Here is a 14,443-nt window from a genome sequence, read left to right on the forward strand (position 1 = left end):
TTTTACAGGGCTATGTACTAGTTATACAGGAATAAGTTTTTAACATTTGGGAATTGCAAATTTTCAAACTGTTATATTCCAGCTTACCTCCTTTGCATCATCAACATTTTCAAAATACACAAATGCAAATCCTCTTGAACGCCGAGATTGCTGGTCATACACAATGGAAACATCAGCAATTGGGCCATACTTGGAGAACACTTCTCTCAGGTCCCTTTCTGTGGTGTAAAGACTCAATCCAAACACACCGAGACAACAGTTTGGGTCAGGATTTGCCTAGAAGAATAAAAAAAAGTTTCCTTTCAAACTTTTAGCAATTCAGTGACTTTACAAACATGAGTTGATTTGGCATGTCTTCAAGACAGAAAACAAATTGACTGCTATCTAAGAAGTTAGTTTTACTTACAACAGACATCTGTGTTAGGAACAAATCTTCAGACTTAGCTTTCACAAAAACATGTTTTGCATTTCTCACCACAAGAGGAGCACACAATTCCCATGCCAAACTTTGTAGTGGCATCACAACTTTATTTCCAGAAGTGGGTACTGCCTGGAAGTGCCCAATAGTTTATCCACAGAATAGGGCGCTGACTGGTGGATACAAATATCTGTATATTGGTCTGCGGGCACTCCTATATTTGAGTAGTTTGGCATTTATTTTATTCTCCATTTTAGAGATCTAAGAGATTAAAAGACAGTTGAGAATGAATATGACTTTTTAGTCAAGCTAATTTGTTTTGGTTTAATGAAGACATCAAGGCAGTTTTCATTCCCCAATCTCCCCCTCAAGTGTCCTCCTAATTAGGAAACTTTGGAAATTAAAAAATGAAGCTTATTTCTTTACTAAATATTTTATCTCAAGTGGGTATGTACACTTATTTGTTATTGTAGGGATGTTCTTGAGTCAGGACTGTTTTGGTAGCTTTTTTTTAAATAAAAGAAAAAAGCATTTGTTTGGCAACAAAAATTACATGGACTTTGCAAACAAGACAGATAAATTAAAGGGCCTACCAACTTTGACTATATCCCTTTCTATTAAAATCTTTTAAAGCTTCAGGGTTTAAGGTGCCTGAATATATGACAAAATGCTGTGTATTTCAAGAGACTAATACAACAAATCTAGTTTATTAATTTTGAAACCTATACACAAAAAGGTAATGGTCAATCAGACCTGTTTAAGAGAACCACCATCTCAATTTAATTGACTGTGTTAATAGTCAGTCAACACTTGTTTAGAAAAATGTCTACATTAACATACAACTTTCAGTGAACAGGCACCTTAAGTTCCTGTAAGCACTGTGAAACTTCAGATATTCCTTATTTGATCACATTTGAGCTTGTAATTTTTGAAGATGCAAATATTAATGTATTGAAGTATGAGTTACCCACCCATAGTAAATATACAAAACAAAAAAAAAACCTTACAAATACCTGAGATCACAAACTTTTCTTTCACAAATTCAAAAAATCATAATTAACATTTAAAATGTGGTAATATAGTTAAAAACAAATGTCATGTTTTGCTGTGAATTTTTATTAATATAGTACACCATGAAGATAAATTTTATTTTCCAAATCTGAGAAGAGATGGCAGCAGATCGCTTTTATAGATTCCTTAGTTCAAGGGGGAAGACAAGCAGATTGAAAACTGCAATAAACCCACAAAGAGCTAAATTTAACAATCCCAATGCGTTAACAGTTTTACCCTGTTTCCAACATGACGCCTACGAGTAGACATAGGGGAATGGCTGTGACTGTGTCGTCGTCGATAATCCCGACTGTAAGACCTGCTCCGGGACCTCCTGTGAGAGCGGGAACGAGAGCGTGATCTTGTATAGTGTCTACGAGAACTCCTCCTTGATCTAGATCTGTGCAGAGAAAGAACTAAGTTACTTCTGAGGGGTTACCATGTTGCAACTACACATTAACATGAGGAAATCAAATACTCCATTTTCTATGTATAGGTAATTTTTAACTTAAAAATCATGTTGTACTACATCTTGTAGGGCAATACAAGTACTTATTTCATCACCAGTTCTCAAGTTTCTCAATTCAATCTTTACAGTTAGATTAGATTCCTTTAGAGTATTCATCACTATAGTGGGCCCCCATATAATTGCAAAAATAGAATTCCAAACTCCATTTCAACTCCAAGCGATTTCCAATCATTCATAATTGTTGATTTGAAGCAGTTTATGCATAATCTAATTGCAAAAGATGAATCAATGTTTCCACAAAAAGAAGAGGGGAAAAACGGCACCTTCTTAGACAAAGATACAACAAAGAAGGGGACCAGAGATGACAGACAAATATGACTGCAAGCACAGAAAGTTTTTTTTTTTAAATAAAAAATGAGGTGAGACTGAGGAGATGACCATTGTTCATTTCAAGAGGGGACATGACAGAGGTTTATAAAACACTGAAAGATAAACCAGATACTCCTATTTATCCTCAATAAAAGAGGATACCTAATGAAGCTGAAAAACAACTACTTTAAGAACTGTGAGGAAATAATCTTAATATAAAACAAACATACAGCACTTGCCCAAAAGGCATTAAGATGAACTGCTAAGTGTGATTTGAAAAAGATTAGACATTTATATTGAGTATGAGAACATCCAGTTACTCTAGCTATTAAAACTCACCACTAACTGTAGTTTTGAGTGTTGCCATTGTACAGTCACACTTGTGGTAGGGACCCCCTGTGCAACTGAGCTTCTGGAACCTTTCTAGAAAAGCAGTACTTGTTGGGACAGTGAAAATGCCCTCTTTCAGCATTGAATATTCAGAGATCATAAGAAGCTGTGCAATCCCAATTTGCTTAATTCCTTCCATTAAACCTTTTAGAGCTCTTAAAACAGTAGAGCTGTTAAGAGGGGAATTTGGGTAATGAAGCCAGGTAACATTCCTTGAGCTTTATGTTAGAACTTAACTAAGTGGGGAATTAGCTTAATACAGTGCTGACCACAACCTGTCCATGTCTACAGTGACTAACAGTGGTCAGCATATTACCTTACTTGACCCCTCAACAGCGATGTTAAAGAAATTTGTAGTTGAGAAAAGCCCTTGAAGAATACAAGTTGATGGTCAACCTCTCTTCAAAGTAGTCTCTACATATGCCCTTTTATGACTCAATCTCCAAAAGGACAGAGGACAAGAAGGGACTAAAGGAAATGCAAAATGGGTCTAGACTTCTGGGTAACCTGTCAAATTTGAAACTGGATCGATGTTGAAGAAAATGAGCCAAACTTCACCTACGTTTCAAGTGACTTTATACTCTTCAGCTGCAGAGACTTCTGTGGAAGGGGTAAAGGAGATAGATGAAGGGTATTACTTCTAGAATCTAAGAGACGGGGGGGGAGCTAACTTTGTTCAAGTTGTACCAACCCCTTAGATGGTGCTGCAGATCTAGTCCTTCTTTTGAGTTTTCTTTCTATTCTAAGCTTGCCATTAAGAAAAGGAAGGCTTCCTACTTTGGCTTGTGACTAAACCACCAAGCAAGATAACTTGATCTAAGCTCAGTTGATAATGCCCGATGTCACAGTTCTGACTAATCTGATGGTATCCAGAAAGCATGGAGGGCATGCCCTGGAACAGAGTGACCCATCAGTTACAGTCTTAATGGGCACTGAGAAGATGGGTCAAGAAAAGGAAATACCTGACCCCAAACCTGCAATTGATATCAAAATACTTTAATCACTGCTGACATGGAGAATGCCAAGTCAATCTTCCTGGCATCTGTCAAACAGGGTTGATAAAAATCAATGTTTATTTAAAATTTAAAAAATCAAATCGTTTTTTTTTTTAAATTTAAAATTGGATTTTTTTGATAAAATGCTTTTTGAGGAAAAACCTACCTAAAGATATCTTTGAGCTATAATGAAATCTCATCATGAAATAGGGATTATAAATTCTAATTCTATAGTATGAGTATATATTCATGTAATGTTTAAGAAAAGGTTTGTAAAGGAGTTCCAATAGTTCATGGATTACGGACGCAATTTTATGGGGTTCCAGGGGCTTCTGTATAGATTTAGGTTAATCTTTCTATCTACCCAACGGGACTCAGTGCTCAGTCTAGAAGATACCATCAGAAATGCTTAGTTTTGCAGTTCTCAAACTGTGGATTTGTGTCTCCAGAGGTAACATGCTTGTTAACAGCAAAAATGTTTTAAAATAAATATATAGAGGTGAGAAAACCTCAACCCTATTGTCCCTTGGCAAATTTGTGCACATACAGTCAATCCCTTACCTCTCTCTAAAAGTGCAAAGTTTCAAAAAGTTCAATAAATAGAAGATTGTTGGGGGCAGAATAGATCTGAACAAGGAAAAGTATTCTGGAGATAAATGTGAGAAGGGAAGGACAGGCAACAGAAACCACAGTGAAACTGTTTGAGCAGCATATTCCAGAAGTCTTGAGGTCTTTCTCAGTGTAGCCTTCATTGATTTGAGATCTACCATACCATTCTCTCACTAGGAGGGAAAACTTATAATGGTAGCAGGCTATAAGAGAGACCCAGTTTGGGAATATTTTAATGAAGTTCCTCTACCTGTGGGTAAGACGGGCATGCGTGCAAAATGCGAAGTGCAACAAAGAAATGCAAGGCCTTGTTGCCCAAATGAAACATCACAAGAAGTGTTGTGTCTCAGGAGGAAGCTGCGTTGAAGATGATGAAAGGAACATGGCTGAACACGCAGGATCTTCAGGTTGGTGAACTTTTTTATTTCATATTTCTTTCTTAAGCACTGCCTATCTTCCTTCTGGACTAGTCTTGAATTCTCATGTTTGATCAAAAAATATAGTTGTTATTCTATGGTACTATCATTGTAGATGCAGTTGTGATAAAAAAATAAATAGCTGAAATAAGCAGATCTTCCTTTTACAATTTCACCTTTAAAGTAGTACTGAGTGTCAGTGAATGCAATGAGTAATACTAAATGAGCAGTATGGTGGTAATTAAATAACTGCATTGACTTATTTTGTTTAGGAGAATCCATCCTCAACATACAGGATTCTGAAGACTATCCACCTTCAAGATCACCATCATTTTCTACAGTTTCAGAATTATCTGCCAATGATAGTGTTTCAGTCACATTATGTATGTCACATAACCACAGTATATCACCTGTGGCAAAAGAAAAAAAATCTCCATCATCCAGAAACAACCATAGATAAGTTTGTGATGATAACCAGCAGATTACAAAAAGAGGTAATTGATGAAAACATTGCCCGGTTTGTTTATGGAAAGGACAGTTTGTTGCATAGGATTGAGAACCCACACTTCATTAACATGGTTCAGTCATTACGACCAGGATACAGTCCACCCAACAAAGCAGATGTTGCAGGCAAATTGCTGGATAAAGTGTATGAAAGAGAAATTGAGCAGCGTGCAAAAGTTCTAGAGGGTAAAATTGTCAACCTGAGTCTTGATGGGTGGAGCAACGTCCACGATTCTGTTGTATGTGCTTGTGTGACAACAGAAGAAGGGACTGTCTTCCTTACAGAAACAATTGATACACCAGGAAATGCACACACAGCAGAATACTTACAAGAAGTAGCAGTCAAAGCTATTAAAAAACTGAAAAAATTTAAGTGTCTAGCATGCAGCTTGGTCACAGACAATTGCTGCAAATATATCCAAGATGAGAAGAAATTTAGGAGAGCGCAAAGAGAGTCCCAAGCTAACGACATATGGTTGCAGTGCTCATTTGATGCACTTCCTAGCCAAAGACTTAAGTGTTCCAGAAATAAAGGCTAATGTTGTTGAAATTGCAAAATACTTCCATATCAACCACTTTACAGCAGCAGCTCTGAAAAAAGTGGGAGAAACCAGGCTAACTCTCCCACAAGACGTGCGATGGAACTCAGCAGTGGACTGATTTGAGCACTATATCAAGAACTGGCCTAATCTGATGACAGTTTATGACCAAAATCATGAAAAAATAGCTGGCACTGTCACAGCTGAAGTTCTCAACATTGGGCTTAAGAGAAATGTTGAACACATGCTGAGTACCCTGAAGCCTATTTCTGTAGCACTGAACAAAATGCAGGGAAATAGCTGTTTTATTGCTGACCCTGTTGAAATATGGAAGGAACTGACGGATCTTACAAAAGAGAAATATGCAATGACAGTTAAATTACAAGCATTAAAAAAACGAATGGGACAAGCACTATCTCCAGCTCATTTTCTTGCAGATATTCTCAATACTTAGTACCAGGGTCAAACCTTAACTGCTGAAGAAGAGGAGTTAACATGGACAAGGAGTTGACATGGACATCCAGCAATCATCCCTCCATATCGCCAACTTTAATAAACGTCAGAGCTAAGGGCGAACCATTTAAGAAATATATGTTTGATGATTATGTTTTAAAGAAAGTCACACCAGTGAACTGGTAGGAAGTCACTTAAGCACTTGGATTCAGTGATAATCTCACTTAAGAGCGGTAGCTTCTTCCACCGGAGTAGAAAGAGTATTTTCTTCCTTTGGACTAATTCATTCCAAATTGAGAAATCATTTGGGACCTGAAAAAAGCAGGAAAGCTTGTTTTTCTTTTCCAGATTATGAACAAATAGGAAAATGAAGGTGAAGACGACTGAGTTAACAGCAGAAGCCAATATTTTAAGTTTCTCATGTTGACCTGGCTGACAGTCTATTTAATTTTTGTTTTTTAAAAAATATTTCATTTAACTATTTTAGTTAGTTTTAAAAAAACTTGAAGGTTTAACTAAATTCAAAAATTCATATGCTTGTTTTGTTAAAATCTGATGTTTGCTGTTGAAGAAAAAAAATCCAGAATACATAACGTTGTTGTTTTAGTTAACTAAAACCATCTAAATGTCTGTCTGGTGATGTTCTCCTCCTAATTCAGCATGGCAAGAAAGTCCTCCAAATATTAAATGATTAACCTGTTGAATTGGAGATAGTTCACCTCCCAATGACTTCATAAATATCTGCTTCAATTACCTTTGGTAAATGAAATAACCAATCATTCATTTTCTGATATAGCTGTAAAACCAATCTGAAAATATATCACTTTAAAAAATGTATAGCGTGTACCTTCTAAAAATGAAACCTACATCTGAGTTGTAAAGAATATGTATTAAGGTTATAACAACCAACAAGAATGCACTTTTATACAGAAATCCATGATTAAATGGAGTCTTCCTGACTAGTGACTGAAATCATGATTTAAATCAAGTCCACCCTGGAAAACCCTCGAGCCCCTAACATTACTGATATCTGCTGAGACAACCAGGAATCAGGTGTGGAAAGGCATAGTGGAATCCCTGTTGCAGGACCTAGTGCAAATAATCTGCCTTCTTGGTGACAACAGATGCAGATGCTGGGGTTGTCTGATATCTCAAGCAAGGTTCAACAAGCTGCCATTGTCAAGCAGAGCCATCTTTCAATGCAATATGACAAAAAAGGTGATGAGTCTTCTCTTGGATTGTTGTGACCTCGAAGTCTGATGACACCACTACCAATATCAACAAGTCTCAAAATTGTCTGTAGTCATTAGGAAGTGACAAAGATGTAGACATGACTGTAGAATCTGAAGACTTAAGTTTCATCATCACTTGGAATCACTTCCTGCTTCCTCTCCATTTGAATATGACAGATCATCATGATGTCAGTTAGGGACAGAGACTGCATTTTAATGTACTTTTACCTCTCGCAGGATGAACAAAAAAAGCAAGTTCTTAGGATCCTCTGGCCTCCAGAAAGTTGACAGAGATCCTTGACAACATGGAGGTAAAGGGGATAGGAAGAGGGCATCTACACCAATGTTTCCTCAACAAACCTGCACTGCCCTGGAGAAGAAGGTCCAACTGGAGTCTAACTGGAGCCCCAAGTGGAATCTTCCCAAAAGCCAAAGCCCAAATAACCCAGAAAAAGCCTTCATATCCATACTATATGAACCCTAGGCTGACCGAGAGCCCTCTAGAACCATGATTATGAATCAGGAGACTGGTAAATGCTCCAGATGCAAACTAGGGATCCCAATGGATCGCTACAGATAGCAATAGTCACTGTACAGATTGTAGAAGGGGTATCAATACAAAGGGACCAGCACTGTGAAAGGCAGAGCCAGAAGTAACAGGGATCAACATTCATTGGAAAAGCTAGAGATGTGCCTTCGATCTGCTCCTGTGCTGCGCTCCTGTGGATTTACATAAGAATGGCCCTACTGGGTCAAACCAAAGGCCCATCTAGCTCAGTATCCTGTCCTTCTGACAGTGGCCTATGCCCGGTGCCCCAGAGGGAATGAACAGAACAGGTAATCATCAAGTGATCCGTTCCCTGTCACTCATTCCCACTTCTGGCAAACAGAGGCTAGGGACACCATTCCTGCCCATCCTGGCTAATAGCCATTGATGGACCTACCGTCCATGAATTTATTTAGTTCTTCTTTGAACCCTGTTATGGTCTTGGCCTTCACAACATCCTCTGGCAAGGAGTTCCATGGGTTGACTGTGCGTTGTGTGAAGAAATACTTCCTTTTATTTGTTTTAAACCTGCTGCCTATTCATTTCATTTGGTGACCCCTAGTTCTTGTGTTATGAGAAGTAGTAAATACTTCCTTATCTACTTTCTCTACACCAGTCACGATTTTATAGACCTCAATCATAAATCCCCTTAGGCGTCTCTTTTCCAAGCTGAATAGTCCCAGTCTTATTAATCTCTCCTCTTAAGGAAGCCGCTCCATACCCCTGATCATTTTTGTTGCCCTTTTCTGAACCTTTTCCAATTCTAATATATCTTTTTTTGAGATGGGGCGACCATATCTGCACACAGTAATCAAGATGTGGGTGTACCATGGATTTATAGAGAGGCAACATGATATTTTCTGTCCTATTATCTATCCCTTTCTTAATTATTCCCAGCATTCTGTTCACTTTCTCAGAGCCAGAATGGCAATCTAGCCATACAAGGCCACAGAAATCACTGAAATAATTTGAAGTCTCATCCACAAAAAATTCTTAAGGAATCAAAGAAAAAAGGTCTGGAATGGAAAAAAAGGTTCCCTCCACCTGCAGCTTGCCACAGGAGGAAAAAAGCCAAGGTAGATGGGAAGCACACAACTTCATAACTTTTACTCTGAACACTCAGTACTGCTAGGGAGTGCTCAGGTGGTCCCAGAAGGCACAGCTTTTCTATAAGTCTGCCAAAGCTGAACCACGTGTGGAGAATCTTACAAATGGGAATATGCTACAGTCACCTAGGGGGAAAAAAAATCATCCTTCAGGGCATAATCCAACCACAGATTGTCAGGTTAGAAAGAAATTTCCTTAAGAACAGGTTTTTTGCATCCTCTTCTGAAGCATCTAGCAGCGTCCCATCTGTGACAGGATATCAGACTAGATCAGGACTGCGCAGCCACCCATGCACATGACATTCACTCTGCAAATTAAATTCTAAGCAATTTTTAAACTAGTCTCATTGGGATGCTAACTCAAGAGCTAATCACCACATTAATGTCAATAAATGTGATCACAATTTAGTCAATGAAGCTGGGAAGAGGGTAGGCAGTGAATCCTACATGGGGGTGAGTATCAGAAGTTGCTGCAAAGACAGAAATCCAGAGGAAAGAAGATGGGAAACAGAAGAGGGCAAGAAACAATGGAGACTAGAGAAAGCAACGAAGGGCAGAAATAATGGTGGTCAAATTTATATGCTCTCTCACTGAATGTTAGAATAAGGTACTGAACAAATAAGGGCTAGTAACTAGATGTCTTGTTGCTACATGAATGCCATATTCCACCCTGACCTTTGGAAGTTCTCAGGTCGAGAGTGTATTTAGCCCTAAACATATGCGCCAGCCCACAGACCATAATTAACAATGGAGTTAGCCCTCTTCAAAGAATGAGCTAGCTGTACATCACTGGACAAAATGGACCACTGATCTGAAAAACTCCTGTCTTATAATAGATGTGTTCCTTATGTATACCCACCTTGCTTTTATTCTGCTCATACTACAATGACAAGAAAACCAAAAATCCTGTGCTCAGAACTATTAATGGCATGTCTACACTGCAGCAGCACAGCCACAAGTTCTTCTGTTGATGTAGCTCTCAAAACTTTCCAGACTACTGCACCCCTTTCAGCAGTCTGATTTGTCTTGTGTACTCTCAATTTCACTGATGAAATATTAATTTTTAGATTCTGCTCATGCTTTTTATGTAGCCTGTTGTAACACTAGGCAAATATCTAGATGAGCGAATGTAACCCCTGGAAGACCTCTGTGTATGCCTAGGTGTACGTGTACCCCAGTTGAGAACTACTGATGTAGATATGGTTACACCCTGTCAGATTAACTCTACTGGGGTTGGGTTAACCTAACCACAATGCTCAGGGCATGAAATTTCACAACCCATAGCAACATAACTTAATCAACCTAATTTTACGTAGACAAGGCCCTAGCATCAATCATACGCTTATACTGAAGGCATTTTGCTCATACAGGTGTCAAAGAGCACCAAAGACAAATGCACAATTATCATTCTGTGCATCATCAGATTATTGTGTCTCTCTTCTACTGGTGTGTCAGAAAGAATCCAGTCTAGCTCTCAGAACTAAAGCTAAGTTTGTAGGGCTGTTTCATTTCTGAGCAGAACCACATTTAAAACGACTTGCCCTTGACCATGTTCAAAATCTGACAAAGCTGGAAATGGAATGTAGGTACCTTGGCTCCCAAGTACACCTTAACACAAGGCTGTAATTCTACTCAAGTTAGATGGTTAAGCCAGGGGACTTTGTAAACTCTGCAAACTGACTATTTCCAGTTCAAGGCATTTAAAGTTTATTACAGGTGTCTCTGTTCTAGATTCATGAAACCACAGTGGTCAAAAGCTTCCAATGAGAGAGTGGACATGCTGTAAAGCCAGTAGGCCGAGGAAATTATAAATTCTATTATAATGCTTGTGATCTTCCCAAGCTCAATAGTTATTGACTTATTTTCTTTAAAAGCCAAGAGATTAAAAGCTAATACTGCAACTTTAATGTTGTCACAGTATCAACTATAAAACCTCAGTAAGTCCCCAAAGTTATATAATTCCTTTCAACATCTGGCTACTTGTTGTTAATTTGTATTTTATTGTACATTAACTGATATTCTTATCCATTAGAACATCTAAGCCTTTTCTGAACGCTCCTGGTGTCCTCAGATCTCTCATAGCAATGAGTTCCACAGGTTAATTATGAACTGTGTAAACAGGAGTTTTCATTTTGCTTTTCAGTTTTACTTGATACCCCCTTGTTCTTTTATTACAGTCAAGTGTAAACTGAATGCAGGATTTACCATTCTATATCATTCATTATTTTGTACACATTTATCATATCCCCTTATTCATTTCTTCTCTGAAGAGTCCAAACAACTTCATACAGAAGCCCCTTCACACTCATTTTGTTGCTCTCTCTGAACTTTGTTTTTTTGTGGCAGGGTCACCAGAACAGTATTTAAGGAAAAGGTGTACCACTGATGTACATAATGGCATGTTTTCAGTATTATTTCTATTAATTCTTTACACAGCCTAACACTTGCGCTTTTATACAGTCAAAAAAAGTCAGCGTGAACAGCTCAATGAAAGCCACCTCTGCTCACTGACACCCACGTCTCTCCCCTGAGTGTTTACAATTAAATTTAGAACCTAGCAACATTATGAGTAAAAAGAAAAGGAGTACTAGTGGCACCTTAGAGACTAACCAATTTATTTGAGCATAAGCTTTCGTGAGCTACAGCTCACTTCATCGGACGCATTCAGTGGAATGAATGCATCCGAAGAAGTGAGCTGTAGCTCACAAAAGCTTATGCTGAAATAAACTGGTTAGTCTCTAAGGTGCCACTAGTACTCCTTTTCTTTTTGCGAATACAGACTAACACGGCTGCTACTCTGAAACCTGTCATGTATGAGTAGTTAAAGTTATTTCTTTTAATTTGTCAGCACTGAATATGTAGATCAGAACAACAGAACACTGTACAATAAGCCATCTTTATGTACATTAAACAAAAAAATTGGGAATTGTGCTTTTTAAAAAAAACTTTTAATCTATTAAAACAGTCTGAAAGGTGTGTAGTTTGTAAAACCTACCTCCCCCTCCCTTCTCTGCTTTTGTATTTAAATCTTGAATTCAGGCCATATGCCATGGAAGATGCTATGGTGACTTATGAACTAGTGCAATGACATCACAAGAGTCAAGAGAGGGGAAGGAGTTTTAGTCGGACAATTTAGCAGTTTGTAGACATTTAACTATCAAATATTATGCCACTGAGAGACAGGAAACATTTTATTAAACTGATAACACCCCCCCCCCCCAAATCAGGGGTTCTCAAACTGGGGGTTGGGACCTCTCAGTGGGTCACAAGGTTATTACATGGGGGGAGGAGGTGTCACGAGTTGTCAACCTCCATCCCAAACCCTGCTTTGCCTCCAGCATTTATAATGGTGTTAAATATATATATAAAAAGTTCTTCATTTATGGGGGGGGGGGTCATACTCAGAGGCTTGCTATGTGAAAGGGGTCAACAGTAAAAAAGTTTGAGAGCCACTGCCTTAAATGAAGAGGTGAGCCCATACATGTAAAGACTGCAGAAGTTCTTCCAGAGGGGGAAGGAAATAAGGAAGACCTAACTTGATATACCTGAGGTTGAAAGAAAAGCAAGAGTCTTCACATCTCACTTATTTTTGTGTGTCATACAGCAACTGAAATGGCACAAGATTGTTTTTATTCAAATCTTCCGTAGGTCTGTTTTAAACCTTTGGTACCAGATTCAGGCTTAGCTTGATTAGTTTCCACCCCACCACTGTCAAAACAAATTCAGACACTTCTGTGTTGTAGGTAAACTCACCTAGATTCAGACCTGGATCTAGATTTTGACCTGGATCGCCTTGAGTCCTCCTTGGATCGAGATCTTGCAGGAGTGTGCCTTGCAGACTTGCCGGACCCATGAGCACTTCCGCTTCTGGAAGCAGAACGGGATTCCTGCATGCAGATATCGAAAGTCTAATTTGTACACAATTTCTGGGTGATCTAAACTCTGTAAACAAGCTCCAGTGAAAAAAATGGTAAAATTTGCATCTCAACTATGTGTCCGGGCAGTTGAAATTAGAACTGCCTAGATTTTAAGAAGTTTTTTTCCCTGGTAGGCACTTCTTTACCCTGCATATGCTTTCTCTATTAAACAGATAATGCATGCATGTTTAGCAAAATATACAGGGACACATAAACAGACTAGTAATTACTTAGCGTAGTGCTTTCAGATTCCAGATTACTTCTTATCTTAACTTCATTTTTATTCCTTTTCTTCATTCTTCCGTTTCAAATTCTGACTTCTTTCATCTTCCCCACTTCACACAAATTGCTCAATATTCTATAAGTGGGACTTCTGGTCTGATAATTAGCATGCATTCACTTTCTTTTTTTTTTTCAAATTTCAGCTTCACTTATTCCTGAGCTTCAAATAATTCTCATTTATAAAACTTGTCAAATGACGACTTCCGCATTTTCCTTCTTCAACATTAACCTTAATAGAAAAAGAACAGGATGAAGAATATTTTAAAACTCCAGGATAAAATCTAGTGCCAAAACTGAAACTAGAAAAAAATGCTATGTTTTTTGGACTTCTTTATTATATATGCAGTTCAAGACTTGGACCTACCAATTTTTCTATTACTTTTTACATGGATGTCAAATCAGTCTTAGTATTGGGTAATTGTGCATTCTCTATTTATGCCTAATTTAAAATTAAGTGTGCAATGGATTGAAGATTTACCGGTCATTTTGACATGAAAAATTTCAACGGCTACTATATTTCACACTTCTTTAGCCACATATTTAAATCTTAATCAACAAGAAAATGTTTAAGTGTCAAAAGGTCACCATTGCACTTGAATTTAGTTAAACTGAGCAAACCGATAATCTTTTTTAATTCAAAAGTACAATTCAGTTGTATATTAAATGACTTAACCTTACAATGTTCCTTTATGTCACTAATACACATTATAACAATTTTGAAGGTGTGATTTTAAAAGCTAGGTATGTGCATGTTTAGTTTGCCTGCAAACTCACTGCACATGCAGGTTTTGTATTTCCATATGCAACCATGGTAATTCTGCACACAAACTGAATATGCAATTGTGCATATCAACATTAATTCTGGTTCTCAAAATCTAATGTACTATTTATACCATTGTTTATTACTTGTATTTTTCTTGATATGGATAATGAATATACCCTAGTTACTTACATTTTATGATTTAAAAAGTTTCTAGCCAGTGCCACGTTCAACTTCAATACACAATCACAAGGCTGCAACATTTGGGTTGCAAACACTGGAGAAGAATGTTAGTTTTGAAATATTGGTTGGGGAAGTTTTTTGTTTTTAAAGCTCATGGAAACTTTTCTATAAATAGCAAGCTTTTTCCAAATTAGATTTTTTTAA

General features: G+C 37.7%; 1 protein-coding gene across 1 annotated transcript in view; it reads right to left on the bottom strand.

Moving 5' to 3' along the window:
- TRA2B (transformer 2 beta homolog) overlaps positions 1-14,443 on the bottom strand; it is a 32,450-nt gene that overhangs the window by 10,226 nt on the left and 7,781 nt on the right. The window contains exons 2-4 of the mRNA XM_074964130.1: positions 12,851-12,984; positions 1,706-1,868; positions 88-276 (exon numbers count right to left, since the gene is read on the bottom strand). Of these exons, the coding sequence (XP_074820231.1) occupies positions 88-276; positions 1,706-1,868; positions 12,851-12,984 (486 nt within the window). The remainder of the gene's footprint in view (positions 1-87; positions 277-1,705; positions 1,869-12,850; positions 12,985-14,443) is intronic.

The sequence above is a fragment of the Natator depressus genome, chromosome 9 (assembly GCF_965152275.1).
Source record: "Natator depressus isolate rNatDep1 chromosome 9, rNatDep2.hap1, whole genome shotgun sequence".
In the NCBI taxonomy this organism is placed as follows: Eukaryota; Metazoa; Chordata; order Testudines; family Cheloniidae; genus Natator; species Natator depressus.